This window comes from Peromyscus leucopus, chromosome 5, assembly GCF_004664715.2.
Source record: "Peromyscus leucopus breed LL Stock chromosome 5, UCI_PerLeu_2.1, whole genome shotgun sequence".
NCBI classification, from domain to species: Eukaryota; Metazoa; Chordata; class Mammalia; order Rodentia; family Cricetidae; genus Peromyscus; species Peromyscus leucopus.
This window is the reverse complement of record NC_051067.1, coordinates 77,596,233-77,615,344: the sequence shown is the minus strand read 5'-3', so window position 1 is coordinate 77,615,344 and position 19,112 is coordinate 77,596,233. Positions and strand designations below refer to the sequence as shown.

Here is a 19,112-nt window from a genome sequence, read left to right as displayed (position 1 = left end):
AAGAAGAAGGATCAGAACAGAATGAGTATTCTTTCTTACAGCAGGAAAAAGAGAGGAAGAACTCCAGAAATCCATGACGGGAGTGACAGGGTACCCAAAAACCACAAAGGAATGGATGGGTGGCCCATGAGATAGAAACTGCTACTGTCAGCTCCTGGACCTTCTTAGTGATGGCAGAGAAAACAAAAGACTCCCCTGAAACTGTCACTGGGATCCCAGCCCTCAAAATTTGGCTGCTGAATGAGGGAGGGCATAGGGAAGGCCAACAGAGGGAAGGAAATGAATTATAATGACGTGTATCATCTTCACAGATGCCATGGTAAAAACGTACTATTTCTTCACTATTTCTTTGCTAACCTTAAAAATAAGCAGTTGTTCCAAATGAAAATCTACAAATAAAATTGGAAGGGATATCCAAATCGATAGATAAGCAAGTGTTGCCACAGAAAGAGAAGAGATAAGATAAAGCCTGGCACCATGACTCCACAGGTCATCATTCTTCTGCTGATGAGTCAGGAGATAAGGAAATATGAGAAAGGCCAGGGTAAGATGTTCAGAAGTGTCCTAGTAAAGAGAATGAGCTCCCTGAGAAAGGACACAAACAGGCAGATGAGGTCAACGTGGGACTCGGAGAGGACAGTTAGAGGAAAAAAAACCAAGAAACTGGCTGAGAAAATCAGCAATATGGGTGAAGAGAAATTCATCAAGCAAACAAAGTCAGAAACCAAACAATCAGTGATTCAAATAAAAACACGATGGAAAGGATTGCCAAGAGATGTGACAAGGCAGGAAAAGGGCACCAGAGATGGAGGGGCAAGGGTGGGGAAATCCTATACTTAAGATCAATAAGGAAAGCAAAGAGAATGAGCATGACCAGGGCAGCCAAGAACTCTGGGATGCTATCAAAAGACTAAGAGACAGGCGCTGACATAGAGCTAAGGGAATAATCCATTCAGTGAAATCATAGTGGAAAACCCACCCCCAACATCTAGAAAGAAATAGATATCTGAAGTCAAGATAGGTTCAATGCTCCAAATCGATATGACCACAGAAGAACTTCTGCATGACTTTGCAGGATGTCAGAAGTACAAAGCAAAGGAATAGCATTACAACTTTTAAGAGGAAAATGCCAGCTTACCTACAAAAGCCTAAACATAAACACCAGATCTCTTGTCAGCAACCCTCGTTGGGAAAGCATGGGATGATGTATTTCAAGCCCCAAAGAAAAACAGCCTCCAACCAACATTGCTGTGTCCAGGAAGGCTGTTTTTTAAAATTGATGCTGAAGTCAGGATGTCAGGACAAGCATAAACCAAGGCAGTTCATGACAGATGACAGACAAGCCAACACCGCAGAAGATGCTCAAAAGAATACTGTCTGCAAAGGAAGAGGAAAGCCTGGCGTAGCCACAAGAGCACAGGAAAAAGGAATCAGGGAGGCGGTGGCTCAGGCCTCTAATCCTAGCACTCAGGAGTGTAGGTCAAGAAATATCCCATCACTGGTTCATAGGTATGAAAATATACCTAGTGATTACAACCTGTTAAGTAACAGACTATAATAAGAATACTTGAAAATTATTCACACACCTTTGATCCCAGCACTTGGGAGGCAGAGGCAGGCAGATCTCTGAGGCCAGCCTGGTCTACAGAGTGAGTTCCAGGCCAGCCAGAGATGTTACACAAAGAAACCCTGTCTCAACCCCTTCCCCCCCAAATCTTGAGCGCTTAGATAAACAAATCCCAATACTAGCTTGTAGAGGAAAAAGAATGCACTAAACAATAATCCAATCAACTGGAAAACAGCCAAAGAAAAATTTACAGGAATTGGTAAACATCTTCTAATAATATAATCTTCAGTGTAAATGGCCTCAACTCATCAATTAAAATATTCAGACTAACTGACTGGGTTAAAAAAATTAGATTCAAATGGGCACAGTGGCACAGGCCGTTATCCTAGTATTGGGGAGGTAGAGGAAGGAGAATCAGAAGTTCAAGGTTGCCCATCTCAAAACAACAAGAAGAAACAAAAACCAACCCGCTCCCCATAGGAAAAATTAGATTTAGCTATCTGTTGTCACCAAGAAACACAGCTCATGGGCAAGGACACCCAGAGGCTGAAGGTCAAGGGATGGAAACCAATCTATTAAGGGGACAGAAGCAGGAAAGAAGTTGGCATCGTCATCCTCATGCCTGATAAAGAAGGCTTCAGGAGACAATTAGTGAGAAAAGACAAAGCAGGAGCCACATACTAAAAAAGTGACATGGCGATTATAAATACAAGCTGTGATGATTAATAGTGACTGTTCAGTGCAGTCCATATCGGCAATCTGATGGAGGCATTTTCCCAATTGAGGTTCCTCTTCCCAGATGACTCTAGATTGAGTCAAAGTTGACAAAAACAAAACAAAACAAAAACCCCAAAAATCAAAAACAAAGACAGAAACAAAACAAACAACAAACAAAAAACCCAACCAGGACAGGAGCCTGAATGTGCGGTCCCTAGGTTTTTTGAACTATTTTATGGGTAGAATGTGGAAGAGTTTGATCTTAACACAATGTGTATTCAGGTCACAATTTAATGACAGCCCACAGCATGGGTGGCAGAGTTTCTTCACAATCAGAGTTACAGTTACTTTGCTTTTCCTTCTCAAAGGTCTTGGGAAGAGAAAGGGAGACAGGGAAGTGGTATGGCCCGTGGAAACTTCATTGCCGAACCTCAGCAAGTAGACTCAATCTTTGTGCAAGTTCAATGGTAGGATCTCAGTCACACAGACTTGCCTAACTGCAGCATCCTGGGGACTATAGTCCATCCATGTCCAGAAGGGGAAGTGACAGAGGAGTTTGACAAATGTAGTTGTCTCTACCAATAAGACCCTTTTCACTATTCTTGAAAAGCTAATGTATGCTGGGCAAGATGGCTCAGTCCTGTAATCACAGTACTTAGGAGGTTGAAGCAGGAGGATGGTAAGTTTGAGATTAGCCTGAGCTACATGACAATACCCTGTCTCCAAAGAAAAGAGGAAGAGGAGAGGCAGAGGAGGAAGAGAAGAGGAGGAGGAGGTAGGGGAGATGAAGGAGGGTGATGTACACTTTCATTTTCATCCAGTCTAATCTCTTCTCCCGTTGTCGCCTCAGTTTCCCACTGCGGATCTCAATGTAGCCTTGACTTCATAGCTGGTCATTGGTCTGGCGAGCAGTTAGTCCTTGTTACTAGTTAGTTTGATGGGTTTGTTTGTTTGTTTTGTTTTTTGAGACAGGGTTTCTCTGTGTAGTCCTGACTGGCCTGGAACTTGCTCTGTAGCCCAGGCTGGCCTGGAACTCAGGGATCCGCCTGCCTCTGCCTCCCGAGCGCTGGGATTAAAGGCGTGCGCCACCACCGCCAGGCTACTGGTTTGTTTCTTGATGCTGTTTGTCTAGAGTCCTGCAGCACACAGGTCCCTCTGATGACTAGATCATGAAGAACCACAGAATCATTCAGCTCTTTGCCCTGAGCAAACAGAAGAGATTGACACTGTTTCCCACAGCTTCTTCTCCAGGCGCCTGGCATGGCGAGTTTAGCCTCACGTGACTGACAGGGCCTCTCCTCTTGGAACACTTGCCTTTGGGAGAGCTCTGACTTCTGACTTATATTGCACTTGCCACTAGACAAGTAGAAAGACTGTGGTATTTGGGAAAGTATTTTGACCAAGCCCTGGTAAAAACAGAACAAAGCAAAACCAGAAACAAGCAAGCAAACAAAAACTAACTAGAGTGGAGACCAAAAAGGGGGATGTGACGGTGTGTGGAATAGTTGTGTCTTCCAGGGATTTACGCTTGAAAAGGCTTTCCTTTACTCACCACAATTCCCACCAATTGCTCAAAAAAGCCCCTTTCCACTGGGTGGGGAGCCCTTTAGTGTGTCAAGGAATGCGACATCTCTCCCAGCTCGCCTAAAACTTCAGTCTATGATAGAAACTTTTCTGCCTGGAGGCGTTGTGAGGCAGGCCGTGCTCTGTGTGCACACGTGTGTGAGTGCGTGTGTACTAGTGAGCATTGGGCTTCAGAGACAGGACTGCAGTGGGGAAGCTGGCTGTGTTTTCTTTTAAACACCTGCTGTTTTCTCTGAAGTTCCCACGGCGGGGGGGGGGGGGGGAGCTAGGGAAGGGACCAGGAAGGGGTGTTTTCTGATGCTCCTTCCTGCTGACCCAGCTCCCTATGCAGACTCAGTACGGCAGGGTGAAGGCTCCAATCCAACTCAACCACACGCACCTGACGCTGGCTGTTTGCACTCTGCCTGGCAGCGCCCCGCTGCACTCCTCAGCTGTGGGAGCTCCTTGCCTCCTGTCACAGAGGCAGCTGGAAGGTCGCTTTCGCTCTGTGCCTTCAGCGCTTAACTGCCTGGACTGTCAGGATGCACTCTGCTTGTGTCTGGGGACCGGGTGGGAATGAGTGCCTCCAGGGTGGGCCTTTCTTGGATCTCCTGGCTCTTCCACCTTTCTGTCACTCTGCCCTGTGCAAAGCCCTGGGACCCAGTGGACATGCAACAGGGGCACAAGATGTCAGTTTCCTGTCCTTGAAGAGAACTCTCCCCTCCCCCGCTCCACCAGCCTTTTAAGCAGTGATTTGGTTGGCTGGTTTTGAGATGGGATCTTGCCATGTAGCCTAGGCTGGCCTTGGACTTCTGGCCTTTCTGCCTTAGCCTCCCAAGTGCTGGGATCACAGGAATGTGCCACTGTTGCTGAAGGGCTTCTCTCCAGGTTCCCCAAGCCCCGCAGTCCCACAATCCACTTATAAAATAATCACTCAGACGCTTATATCACTTATAAACTGTATGGCCGTGGCAGGCTTCTTGCTAACTGCTCTTTTATCTTAAATTAACCCATTTCTATAAATCTATACCTTGCCACGTGGCTGGTGGCTTACCAGAGTCTCTACATGCTGCTTGTCCTGGCGGTGGCTGCAGTCTCTCTCCTCCTTCTTCCTGTTTCCCCAATTCTCCTCTCTCTTTGTCCCGCCTATACTTCCTGCCTGGTCACTGGCCATCAGTGTTTTATTTACATAGAGTGATATCCACAGCATGCCACTATGCCAGACTCAAACGATGACCTTGATCTTGGTGAGGGGTGGTCGGTGGGGGGGGGGGCAGGCAAACACCCTCCCTTCCTACTCTACCACTACCATTGGCTTACCCCTGTCTTTAAGATCAAAGGAGCTACTTATAGATTTCTCAAGGCCTGTGGATACTGTAAAGCTAGAGTATGAGGTTTTCAACAGTTTTGTTCTTAGCTGTGGGCCCTAGTTGCTAGCTCTGGGAGAGACAGAGAGGGCCCACTTAGCACCCTTGTTGACTGCCACACGATACTTCTCAGTACTGTGTGCAAATCAAAGATACCTGTGGTGGCAGCAGGAACATGGACATATGCTCATTTTGGAACAGTCACCTTGTAAGAAGGCGTTCAAAACGTCCCGCCTTGACTCCATTAGGAGCCCGAATCTCCCATCAGTGCGAGCGGGACCTGAGCTCTCGTTTCCTCTGATTTTTCCACTTCAGGTTTAAGACACTGAACGATGAGAACTCCAGCCACCTCTTGTACTTCAACTGCGCTCTCAGGTGGTTTGCGCTCAGAATGGACGTCCTCATGAACATCGTCACCTTTGTTGTGGCCTTGTTGGTGACCCTGAGTTTTTCCTCAATCAGTGCTTCATCCAAAGGCTTGTCACTGTCCTACATCATCCAGGTAACACTGGTGCATGGTGGGACTTGACCAATGGTGTATGAGAAGGGATGCTTTTAGATGGATGCATCGGAAAACTCAAAAAGTGTTAAAAAACGGAGCTTTCTGTGTGCAGCATTGACATCTGGGGCGTTGTGTGGACTTCAGGCACAGCTGGCTCCTGGCTCCTGGTTTTGTACCCTTCTGTGATAGTTGTGCAGTGGGCGACAAATGGTCTCTGAGATCTACAGGAAGAGGAAACGGTGGGGAATATTTCTTCCCTTTACTGCTCAGCCAAAGCCCAGACTTCACTCTTACGGGATTGATTTAGGCGTCCAGGAACTGGCTGGTGGTTTGGCGGGAGTGACTGATTTGGGCCAAGGTGTGGAGTCCCATTCCATCTCAGACCACACAGCTGCTTCACAGTGGGACGAGGAGAGTCAAGCACAGCCCCTGGCTAATGAGTGGGGACAGGCTCTGGGCTGCTTGGTGCCTTTCTTTTTTAATAATAATAATAATAATAATAATAATAATAATAATAATACAATAATAATAATACAAGGAGAGCACACAGCATTCCCTGTCCCCCAGGCACCATAAATGACTTCCTTCACTGCTCTCAACAACTCTGTCTCTGTAAGTCTTGCTTTACAGATGAGAAAAATGAGATCTAGAGAGATTCACATCTGCCCTGCGTGGGCCATGATTTAAGCTAAGGTTGCTTGATGCCCGAATCTTGTCCCTGGGAATGTGCTTCTTAGGGTCCTGTCTGGAACCTTCTCCACTGAGTCTATGCATTTCAGGACAGATTTTCTGAATTTAAGGCTTTTAAAACATACTCTGTTCGATAGTGGGTTTGTTTATTTATTTTATTTCTGAGGCAAGCTTGAGAGCTTCCTGCCTCAGGCTCCCAGTGCTGGGATCACAGGCATTCTCTACCACGCTCCTCCCTGTCCCACAATGCTCTGGGTCCTTTCAGATGAAAGTCAAATCTCTTCCCAACTCAGAAAATGTTCTCCCTCCCTTGTTTTAGATTTGTTTATTTTTATGTCACATGTACGGTTGTTTTGCCTGTTTGTGAACCTCATTCATTCCAGTATCTGCAAAGGCCAGAAGGGGTGTTGGATGCCCGGGATTAGTTACGGATGGTTGTGAGACAACATATGGGTGCTGGGAATCGAACCCAGGTCCTCTGGAAGAGCAGCCAGTGCTCTTAACCTCTGAGCCATCTCTGGCCCTAGTGTTCTCCCTTTGCTTCCTCATTTGAACAGTTTCCTCCTGTTTTATTATCTGGGAATTTTCCTCAGCTTTGTGATCCAGCCATGCTTTTGAATTTTCAGTATGGCAACCATGTATCCACACATCAAATTTCCACATGCTCTCTTTCTTTCATGCGTTAAAAGACTCATTTTTAAGTGTCTGGAGCATGCGCCCTCCCAAGGATATTAATACTAACCCCCCCTCTTGTCTTTAATTTATGTCTGTTTTCTCCAGGGTCAGTTTTTCTTCTTGTTTATCCAGCTCCTGCCCTTTCCTGCCCTTGGTTTGTTTATCTGTCCTCTGTTAATCTGTACTTAAGGACGGGAGAATTGTTTTTGGCTTTTCAGGGTGTGGCCTTGTGGCTCCCCTCCTGGGATATTCTCTAACTCTGCAGGTGCTGGGGTGGGATTTTTTTTTTTTTTTTTTTTTTTTTTTAAATACATTTGCTTCCCTTTCTCAAAGCAGCCAAGGCATGGGCTGTAGGCACTAAACACTAGAACTAAAACGTTTTGTTTTGGTTTTCCCTAGAGTACCATTCTTAGAGCCCCATGTGTTCCCAGGTTGTCAACTCACTCTCTTTAGGAATGGTTGCCTGTGTGTGTGCACACATGTGCACAGGCTCTTGTGCACGAGGAACTTAGGGGAAAAGTGTGTACGTGTGGTTGGGGCAAGAGGAAGAAAGGCATGGATGGGTCCACCAAGAGAAGCTGCCTCTAGACAGACCACCAACCAGCCTGCCTCTTTGTGGCCCCCTTCTCACACCGGGAGCCTCTGGGTCTCAGTTCGAAACCACAGAAGCACCTTTGCCTTCCATTTTAGCAGAGGCTCTCATCTGATGCCCCTGGCAGAAACGTGTGATTTTCATGCATTGAGATCTCTCCCAGCATCTGGATGTGGAAGGTGTTCTTTCTGAAAACATCTCTGGCATCATTTTAACAGCATATTGGGATGGAAGTTATAGACAGTGTATAAACTGACGACAAGCCCGCTCCGTGGTGTGGTTAAGGGGAAGATTTTTTTTATTGTAGATATGAGAGACGTGAGCTAGAGTAAGTTTAGGGTATGGGTAGAGGTGAGAAGGGCTAGAATGCTAGGATAGTCTTTGAAATGTGCAACAGGTACAGGCCATACTGAGGGAGCCTGGATGCCAGCATGCACTTCGGCATGCTGATAGGTACCACAGGTAGTCATATGTCCCTTCTGCCAGAGGTAAGGGAAAGGACTAAACTTTTTGGTAGATGGAAACCAGCTTCACAAGTTCCTGAGGAATGCTGACTTTTATCTATCTGCCAGAAATCCTCCTATAATCCAGGTTGAGCTTGTTTCTGCATATTTGGACTGCCTTTTGGAGTTTGGGGAATTGAAGTTTTTTTTCGACCTAACAGAGACATCTCCAGTGCTCTGAGGTGGGAAAATGAATCTTGCTTGGGTAACCCAGTTTTCCCCATTGGTAGTGGATGTCTTCATTGGTGGCTCTTAAAGCATCAAGCAGATGAAAGCCTTTCTGTGAAAGCCTAGTCACTCACTAGATCTTTCTTAGGTTTCATGCAAACATGATGGCATTTCATACTCAAGTCTTGAGCATCTGTAGAGTTGGATGTCAGCAGGGGTGGTGGATTCCATTCCCTACGACACAAAGGGGCAGCCATGAGGATCCCAGTCTCCGTGGCCTGTCACGGTGCGCCTGTATAGCCTCTCACAAGTCCCCATCTAGACAGGTCTCAGCGGCTTACGGTGCTAAACTCTCACGCTTCAGTGGCCTTCTGGTCCCTCATGTCCCCTACCCGCCCCCTTACTTTTTGAACTAACAGTTGTAGTCATTCGAGGAGCTGCTGCAACAAATCCCCTAGAGCTTGGTGCCTTAAAACAAGAAGAATTTATTCTCTCCTCATGTTGGAGGTCTGGAGACCACACAGTGTCCGCAGGGCCGCTTTTCTCGTAGGCTCTAGGGAACTATTACGTTTCTGTTGAGCTTCCAGAGGCTGGTGGCATTTCCTGGCTTGGAACAGCCCTCTTTTAACTTCTGCCTCTGTCTCCTTTCCCTTTCTCTCCGGATCTCCCCCTCCCCTCTTTTTTTAATTAGGATGCTTGTTATTGTCTTAGGACCCAACCAGGCATGCAGGGTGTTTAGTCAGAGCTGCAAAGGTCCTTCTCCAAATGGGCTAACATTCTGGGATTCTAGAGATTTGGATACAGGCATTTGCAGTGGGGGAGAAGGCCTACTCCAACCTGCCCCAGTTATGACTTGCTCACCAATCTTGGAGTTAGGTTCTGGGGGATCCTGGCCTAAAGCGGGTCCCCTTGGCAAACTACCTCCCTCAGCCTGGATCCTGATTTCTTGTATCTGGGGCAGGTGTGTGTAACAGTTCTCCGGTTTCTGCTGGTGGTTTTCAAAGGCTTTTCTGTCCCTGATGGGGGTGTTAAGAAGTGGGAGTGGGATGCAGGGCCCCACCAGGTGGCAGCAAGGAGCCAACCCCGAGCAATTTGGCGGAGGAATCTCCTCTCCATGGCAGTTGGGCCTGGCTCACAGGAGTGATCAAGGTGGTGGGATGATTCTCACCATCTGGAGTGAGAGAGAAAGTGTAAATACCATTTGTTTTTAAATACAAAGGAAGTGTTTAAATGCAAAACATCCCAACAGGAAATGTGGCCTTCTGTGCCTGCCTGGGACTGCAAGCCTCTTTTGCATGTTGCCTGAGCCCAAGTAGGTAATTGGAAGTGGCAGACTTTACAGAAGTAAAACGATGGAGGCCAAGGGAGGAAGGAAGGGGACCCTCAGTAGCTGTCTGCTTCTTTCCAACAGCTCAGTGGACTGCTGCAAGTGTGTGTGCGAACTGGAACAGAGACCCAAGCCAAGTTCACCTCCGTGGAGCTGCTGAGGGAGTACATTTCGGTAAGGAATGAGTGAACAGCGGAAAACGGGCAGGCTCTTCCCATCAGGCATGTTTTGAATTTTCTTTAAGGATTTATATAAATTTTAATTGTGTGAGTGAGTGTGTGTGTGTGAGAGTGTGTGTGTGTGTGTGTGTGTGTGTCAGAGAGAGAGAGAGAGAGAGAGAGAGAGAGAGAGAGAGAGAGAGAGAGAGAGAGAGAGCATGGTGGCCAGATGTGATTGTGAGCCACCCAGTTGGGTGCTGGGAATCAAACTCTGGTCCTCTGGAAGAGCAATACATACTCTTAACCACTGAGCCATCTCTCCAGTCCCTGTTTTTCTCTTTTCCTCTTTTATTTTTTTTCAGTATATGAATGGGATCTTTTTAATAACTGAAGTCTGACCCGTTACCCATCCTGTTAAAACCTGTATCCACAATCCAATCCAAAATTCAGGGCCTCACTTTGGTGTCTGAAAATTAATATTTGATTCAAGTTATAAATAGCAAAAGAAGATCCGTTCACCTCTTCTCTGAAAGCTTTCGGTGCAGCGTAGGAGTACAACTGTTCTGAGAAAGGCTGTCTACGTAAACCCAGCAACCACTTTTGTGGGCCTGAGGACGGTGTTTGGCTCCCTTTACAAGCTTAATTCAACACTCTTAGCATTTTAAAATCTGGCACATTCAGTTTCCCTTTTAAAATGCCCCCATGACCTGCTTTAGCACACAAATCTTCCTGGGTGTGTGTGTCTAATTGAGCTTGTGAATGTAGTGGGCTGGGGAGTCTCGGGACAGTTCCATATGTAAGCAGAAAGCTTTTGACTTAAAATCGCATTTAAATTATTCAAGTGTACATTTTAAGTTAGACTCTCAAGCCCCAATTCTGTAAATACTCCAACTATTTGGAGCATAAAATAAGCAGATTCCTTAAACTATAAACATTGCTAGTGCAGTATTGGTTCTTTTTAAATATTTTTATTTTTAATTCCAAATCTTGTAGGGGTTTAAAATGCCCACTAAGAAGGCAAATGTTTTCTCAGCTAATTGAGGTCACTTATTGATTAGAGACTTGGGCTGGCCAGTCACCCTAATGTGCACCGCGGACTCCTCATAGCTGGGAGAGCCGTCATAATGTGAGGCAAAGGGCTGGTCTCCTAACGGAGCTGGCTTTGTGTTCATTTGATTGTGAGGTTTGGGGCGCATATGAAGACAGTTCAATTTTTTTTCTGTGAACTCTAAAGACCTTTGAGCATGCCCTTTCTCATTCTCTGTCATCTTCCTATCCCTAGCACCCTGGTGGCTTTTGTAGACACTGAAATTAGAGTGAATTCTGCAAATCTCAAGGTACACTCCAGATTTGTCCCACAGCTTCAAGGTCACATGGCTCAGTGTGAGCTGTCCCATGCTTATCCCCCTAAGTCATCCGCCCTTCCTTCACTAAGCTCCAGCACTACACGGCCTTTCCTTTTCATTCCTGGAGTTACTGAAGGTTCTTCTGGCTGCCAGGCTTTCCAGTACCTGTCCTCCATGTCTGGAAAGTCCTGGACAGAAACTCTAGTAGTTGTCATCCTTTCCGTATTCTGGGTCTCATCCAGTGCCACATCCTCAGAGACGCCTTCTTCAGCCCTCACATCATTTTATTCTGCTTGCTTCCACCTGCCAGACAAGTCACTTTCTGCATTTTACTACAATACTCTTTTTTATTACCTAATGTACCCCACTGAAATGTGACCTGCTTTTTGTGTGTGGAGTATCTCATGTAGCTCATGCTGTCCTGGAACTCTCAATCCCCCTGCATCAGCTTCCTGAATGTTATGACTGCAGGTGTGCAGCACCACACTGGGCTTGAGAACAGGATTACGGGTCTCACTCAGCACCACAGGCACCAGCATTGGCAGCTGTGGAATGAGTGAGCTAAGCTGGTGGAAGCCGGTGGCTGTCCAGTTGGTCAATGGCTGTTCTGCTTTTCAGACTTGTGTTCCTGAACACACTCACCCCTTCAAAGTGGGGACCCGTCCCAAAGACTGGCCAAGCCGTGGGGAGATAACTTTCAAGGACTATCGCATGAGATACAGAGACAACACCCCTATCGTGCTCGATGGGCTGAACTTGAACATCCAAAGTGGGCAGACGGTTGGGATTGTGGGAAGAACAGGTTCCGGTGAGGACAAACTCTGCATTTGTTTCTTTGGGGTTGTTTATTTGAATTTGCACTGGACGTGCTGGTTAAACCACATCGGAGAGATGTACACAAGTGCTGGATTCATTGTTATTTTCCCCTTAAATCTCTTTACTGTAAATTAGAGTTTCAGGTTGATTGGGTGTGGAGAGTTGGAAGCAAATACATAGTAGTTTTTGAATTAATTAAATGAGAATAATTCTGGAGAAATGAGGCCCAGAAGATGAGTTATGTGCTTAAAGTCCCTATAGGGACTGGCAGGTTAATGGTGTTAGGGCAGCTTGGTCCCCCAGAGTGAGTGATGTCTGCCTGCAAAGTCATCCACATGGATCCATTTCATCGCATTAAAAACTCCCTTAATTAAATGCTTGGACATGATGGAAGTGAAATCCGCTGTTGGATTGTTGTCCCTGCTCTTATTGTCCCCAGGAAAATCGTCACTGGGCATGGCCCTGTTCCGCCTGGTGGAGCCAGCCTCTGGAACCATCTTCATTGACGAGGTGGATATCTGCACTGTGGGTTTGGAGGACCTCCGAACCAAGCTGACCATGATCCCCCAAGATCCTGTCCTGTTTGTAGGTACAGTAAGGTAGCTGTTTTCAATCATCGTGCGTTACTGCTTGGAGACGGTGATATTGGGCCAACAAGTAGCTGAGAAATTGCCGGGCCATGGCTGTTCTTGGCAGTCTTAGCGCTCAGAAGCCTTGCTGGTGTCTGGCTTTTAGTAAAGATTTAGAAGGAGCAGAGGCACAGTGTCCTGAGTCTTGCTGGTATTTTAGAAACTATATTATTATAATATTACATCATCACATTGTTAATATCAACATATTATTTGTAGTGATATTAATAGTTTTAATAACATTAGCAATATTATCACTAGTGATTTTATTACATATTGAGTGAGCAGATATCATAGTTGGCCCAAACAACCCTATTTTATGCCTGTGTTCTGGCATTACATCATGGTTAGCAATGACCACTCTCAAAAGTGCCCCCGAGTGTGCAGTGGACGAAGTCATTGCCCGGCCTGTCTGTGCAGCGGGCTTTGGCATGTGCATTATTAGTTCATTCCTGCTACAGAACAGAAACTGATCAAGTACAGGAAGACCAAGGTTGTGACTTACACAGGGGGATCTGAGCATCTCAGCTGGTCCAGGGTGAAACAGGGAGGCTCTATAAAGCTGATCAGATGAGTGGTATGATATGCACCTCAAAACACTCGATTCACATTCGTGGGTGGGAGGAGGAATCTACAGCCATGCCTCTTGTTGTGGAGGCTGAAAGGGATGCTGGGCCAAGTTTCTTTTCCCCTTTCTTTGCCAAGAACTTGTATAAGGTCCATATGCTTTGCTGTGTGTTGATTCAGTGGACTCTGGTGTGGTTGTGCTTGGTCGGGGCCTCTAGGTGGGGTTTCTCACTCCTGCCTGCCTCCAAGGTCTCTGCTCCATCACTGAGGGTTGTGGGTCCCTGGTCTTGTGGCCTGGGCTGAACAAGCTCCTCCCATCACACCATTTCTTGTCCCTCAACATGCTATGGGGAAGAGAATGTGTCCTTACCCTTTACAGTTTCCAGAGGCCACCCATGGGCCTTCCTGACATCACATCTCCTCCCCATCCTCATCTTCACGGTGCTCACCACTGTCTCATCCTTGACAATCCAGCTTGCTTTCCTTTGCTTCATCACAGGTTCAACTTGGATCCCTTGGAGAGTCACACTGACGAGATGCTGTGGCATGTGTTGGAGAGAACATTCATGAGAGACACAGTAGGTCTCTGGGGCTTCCCAGCACCACTGCTCCAGATACCTGGCCCTGGGGCCAGCACTTGGCTAAGTTAATTAGCAGGAGTGACATACATCAGTGAAGTTCAATCCTTGCTTGCTCCTGATTATAAAAAACAACCACAGTACTATTTGTTAGCTCTCTGGTTCATTCAGACAATAGCTCTACATGTACCGTCATCTCTCTTGGTCCTCTGTGTAGCCCTCAGAGGTTGATACTCTTCTCCTTCATTTTCGAGGTGACAAAATTAAAGCTCAAAGAAGTGATATGTTCATGCCAGTGAGCAGCAGGATGGAGACTTGAATCCAGGCCCATCTGGGTCCAGAGTGAGAGGACGGCCATATTACTTGGCCTGTGGACCCACCAGCTTTATCAGAACAGAGTGATGAATGGGTGTAGCTTTTTTTTGTTCTGGGGTCACAAGTGTGACTGGTTTGAGTTACCTATGACATAAGACCTTGTCCTGTTAGAAGCTGGAAGCTGCAGTCCCAAATCCACTTCAGTGTGCTGTGATGGACAGACAGACTTTGTCTCAGCTTTCTTGGAAACACTCCTGTCCACTCTCTGTTTCACCCATGAAAATTGCAATCCACTTCCGTTTGCTTAAAGATTCTCTAGAAGTAGATGCCTGGTTTGTCCTTTCTGGTGAGTCACACTGGCTTTACATTATCAACGTCCCCCACATCCTGGCGCTCCTGGTGCCAGCTTGCAGTATTGAAATGATGGCTATTTCGCACCTTCTTTCCCATTGTAAGATAACGCAAGCTGATGAATGCAAGAGGAGGGGCAATCAATAAGACGATACAGGACAATTTTATAGATCATCAGCATAAATGTGTCATTTTCTGTGTTTTATAGATAATGAAACTTCCAGAGAAATTACAGGCAGAAGTCACAGAAAACGGGGAAAACTTCTCAGTGGGAGAACGCCAGCTGCTTTGTATGGCCCGAGCACTTCTCCGTAATTCAAAAGTAAGGAAACAGCATGGAAAATGGATTGGTCAAATTTTGGATATTCCCTGCAGTGCCTCTCAATCCAGGAGGCAGAGGTACACGCTTGTCTTTCAGCAAAGACAGAGCAATGCAGTAATTTAAAAACCGATCGCTTTCTCGTAAGACAAAGTTGTGAGGGGTAAAAATTGAAAAATAACAGCCATTTTCAGGAGCGGCAACTTCCTTATCTAGGCTTCCCCTTGGGAGGTCTTGCTTATGCATTCTCTCCACTCTCCTAGGAGGCTTGAGTTTGAAAAGTATTCGCTCAACTTTTTCCCTTTGTCCCAGAATAATTCTGAGACCTCAGACACAGTACCAGGACACCCAAGCCTTCAGAATGCTTGTTTATAAGATTTGAAAAATTTATATATATCTTTCCTGATGACTTAACCAGCCTTACTGATTCTGAGAAAGAGAATGACAGTTGTCATTATTATTGTTATTACTTTTAACAAATCCTGCTTTCTGGGGGCTGGAGAGATGGCTCAGTGGGTTAAGAATGTTTGCTGCTCTTCCAGAGGATCTGGGTTTGATTCCCAGGACTCACGTCATGTGGTTCATAACAGCCTGTAACTCCAGTTCCAGGGGATCTGAAACCCTCTTCTGGACTCTGCCAGCACTTGCATGTCTGTGTTTATGTACTCACACACAGACACAGACACGTCCACATAACAATTAAGGAAGAAAAATAAAAAGAAATCCTACTAGTCAGGTATTAATCAATGTGAATCCACTTCATGTGTTCTTAAGAGATGTTCACAGAAGGAAAGGGGACCATTTAGTGCCCTTGGTGGCAATATTCACTGTGAAGTAGCTATGAGGCTTCATGCTTTGTGTAAATAATAAGACATGAACTCTTTATATGGAAGGAAGTTAGGTAGGAAGGAAGGAAGTTTGGCAAGGTCAAGTATAGTTAGGGATTGAGGTTAAACCTTCAGATTGTAAAATCCAAACAGTGCTTTGGCAGACAGAATGATGTTCTTCTCAACTCCAAATTGATGTCCTTGTCATGTACTTGTATGCTCCCCCATGTAGCAAAAGGGACCTTGTTGTTATGAGGACATTAAAGATCTTGAAATAGGAAGATTATCTTGGATCTGGTGGATCTAATGTCAGGTGTATTTCCATGTGTCTCTATAAGAAGTATAAGAAGCAGGCAGGAGCATCAGAGAGCAGATGTGGTGGCAGGAAAGGGCTGAGGAATGCAGTTGGCCTGCAAACACTGGAAAAGGCAGAAGGAATGCAGCCTCCAGTCTTGATTGCAGGATTCCAGGTTCTGGAAATGTAAGATGTAAATTTGTGTTGCTCCGAGTCTCCAAGTTGATGGTAATTTATTTCAGCAGCTATAGTAAAGGAATACAAGTGCTGTCACCATGCCTACACTGGCTCATACTGTGTATGCACTGTGTCCTACAGAAAGCCCTCATCGTGTTCCTTCCTAGTTGCAATGTATGATTTTTTTCCTTCCTACTGGATTGAATAAACTACTTTAAGAGAGGAGAAAATACTGTCTTTACCCTCTAACAAATCCCTCTCAGGAAGATGAGGGGGTGCGGTTGGTCTTTATTTCTGGCCTTTTCTGTAGCTTTTCAAGATGGGTGCTTAGTTTATTGTATTTGCTTTTTCCTCATCTTTTAGGGAAGAACTGAGGCTATGCATTTTCCTCTTTGTACAGCTTTGGCTTTTACAACGCTTCTTCCTTAACAGATCATTCTCCTTGATGAAGCTACTGCCTCCATGGACTCCAAGACAGACACTCTTGTTCAAAGCACTGTAAAAGATGCCTTCAAAAGCTGCACAGTGTTGACCATTGCCCATCGTCTAAACACGGTTCTCAACTGTGACCTTGTCCTGGTCATGGAAAATGGGAAGGTGCAGGAAGTTCTGGTTGGCGTTACCTCCTCAAAGGCTTCCCCAGTTAGGGCTGTGGTATGTACATTTTAATTTTTTTCTGAAAATTTCAGTTCTTCTCTGATTTTTAGGTGATTGAGTTTGACAAGCCTGAAGTCCTTGCTGAGAAGCCTGACTCTGCATTTGCGATGTTACTAGCTGCAGAAGTTCGACTATAAAGGTCCCGTGGTTGCTTTGAGAGGAGGCAATGGATGTGTGAGAGCAGAAGCCTGAAGGCAGAGTCATGCAGCCCTGGACACAGCCCCTTCCACCCATGGAGCACAGGGTGAGCAGGGGGCTGAGATGTGTCCCTTGCTCTGCCCAGCCCTTTTGGTCACCTCCTGTGGCAGACTCGGGGTTGGCTCTGGATGGTGAAGAGTGCAGACAAAGCTGGGTTGGAAGCTGCCTCTCATCTCTGAAAACCCCAGGGGTCCCTCAAGTGTTCCCACCAATACTGCATAATGCCTGAGAATGGGAATATTCTAACTTCCTGGCAAAAACCAGTCAAAGCAAACAATGGGACAATGCCAAGATTGGAGTGTATGGAGGATTTCTCACTTCTGTTGCCAGAAAAGGAAAGAGAAAACTTTTCTTTCTGTTTAACTTCATTTCACTTTTATCTCAACTATGTGATAAGCACACAGATCCACAGCACAAAGACTGATGATAGTGTTCGGCATGAGATTTTTCAAAGAAATCATATTGTATGTTGCAGTTGATCTGTTAAAATAACCAGAAAGCAAAACTCTGGCGTTTCTGAATATATGACATTTTTATATCTTCTTTATTGGTCATTAAAATGCAATAAGAAACTAAATGACCCTGAAATGTTGCCTTGCAGTTGTCTCACTGAAGATGTCTGTTTGAGCTATTCCTTCCCATAGACCTTTGCTTCCATCTCCTTTGGTTCAGTAGTGAATCTATACAGTTGTTCACCAACCTCAAGTTTTTCTGTGAGGCTTATAGAAAAGACATATTCAGTAGCCCCAGTGTGAGTACTGCCAACTAGAATGGCATTTGTCATTCTCTGGGATTAAAGGCCCTCTTTATATTTCTGGTGAGCACGAAAGGTTCTTGTATCATTTGAATGAGGTTCCCTGCACTTTCTTCCCAGTCCTAGGCCACACCTTCGATATAACATGCAGCACTGTGGCCACCAAAGCTCCCCCCTGTTTCTTGCAAACATGGAGAAAGACAGTATTTGGCACTCAGGAACATTCAGGAAACATGTATGGTGGGCCTATTATGTCTGCCTTCCGAGTTCACCAGCATGATGGAAGATTAATCTGGGGATTTCCATCACACAAGTTGTGATGGTTCTTACTGGCCGTCAACTTGGCAGGACCTAGAATTATCCAGGAGCAAGACTGTGGGGGCATGTCTGTGAGGGGGTTTCTAGACTAGGTTAGCTGAGGTGGGAAGTGTAGGGGAAAAGAAACCCACCCTGACCCTGGAGCCCAGAATTAGGGAAGGATGGCTCAGGTAAGGCCAGTGAGAGAAACACAGTTTAGCTCAAATCAGAGCCATCTCTGCCCCTGTCCAACTGACTTGTGAAATCAACCAATCACAGAGCAGGACAGTAGGATCCTGGCCCTAGGGCCCAGGACCAGGGAAAGAAACACAGCCTGTGTTTGGGACCTGAGCCAGAGAAGTGAACAATTTATCCCCAAACCCAGAACCCAGGAAATATGCCCTGACTCTGAAACCAGTACCAAAGAAATACTCTTGGTCCCTAGAATCAGAGTCAGTGAAAGAAATGTGCCCTGACCTTAGAGGTAGTGCCAAAAAGCCAAGAAAGATCAGTGAAAGAAATAGTTTGGCTCTGAAATCAGGGCCATCTCTGCCCCTTGCCCACAAAACTGGCCAATCCCTGGGTAGATAAAAACTAACTAACCAATCACAGTTGACTCCGCCCTGCCTAGTCAGTTGTGAGCTGTTCTGTCCACCCTGGAAGAGGCAGCTACTCTCCTGGACTCCTTCTTCCCAAATAAACCTCTTTCTCAAAAGAGTTTTGGGTAAAGATTCACTGGTGTGCCGGGCGGTGGTGGTGCACGCCTTTAATCCCAGCACTCGGGAGGCAGAGGCAGGCAGATCTCTGTGAGTTCGAGGCCAGCCTGGTCTACCAAGTGAGTTCCAGGAAAGGCACAAAGCTACACAAAGAAACCCTGTCTCGAAAAACCAAAAAAAAAAAAAAGATTCACTGGTGCATTGAAGAACCTTGCTAAGATGTCCATAGTGGACTGAGCAAGGGGGAGCTGAACAGAAGAACCTTGCTAAGACATCCCATAGTGGACTGAGCAAAAGAGATTGTGGCTCTCCAGGAGAGGAGCAGGATTGCTGTGTCCTGCAGGGAGACCATCCCCCATCACACCAGGTATACCCTTCCTTGCTGAAGCAGTTCCAGGCCTGACTCTCCCAATAAGTCAGAAAAATTTCCTTTCCAAGGTT

General features: G+C 46.0%; 1 protein-coding gene across 1 annotated transcript in view; it reads left to right on the top strand.

The window, feature by feature from the left end:
• Nucleotides 1-17,492, top strand: part of Abcc12 (ATP binding cassette subfamily C member 12) — a 77,172-nt gene extending 59,680 nt beyond the window's left edge. The window contains 8 exon segments of the mRNA XM_028893987.2: nt 5,530-5,716; nt 9,756-9,845; nt 11,794-11,983; nt 12,431-12,590; nt 13,687-13,765; nt 14,640-14,753; nt 16,482-16,646; nt 16,757-17,492. Of these exon segments, the coding sequence (XP_028749820.1) occupies nt 5,530-5,716; nt 9,756-9,845; nt 11,794-11,983; nt 12,431-12,590; nt 13,687-13,765; nt 14,640-14,753; nt 16,482-16,646; nt 16,757-16,843 (1,072 nt within the window). The 3' untranslated portion in view covers nt 16,844-17,492.
• The last annotated feature ends 1,620 nt before the right edge of the window (nt 17,493-19,112 follow it).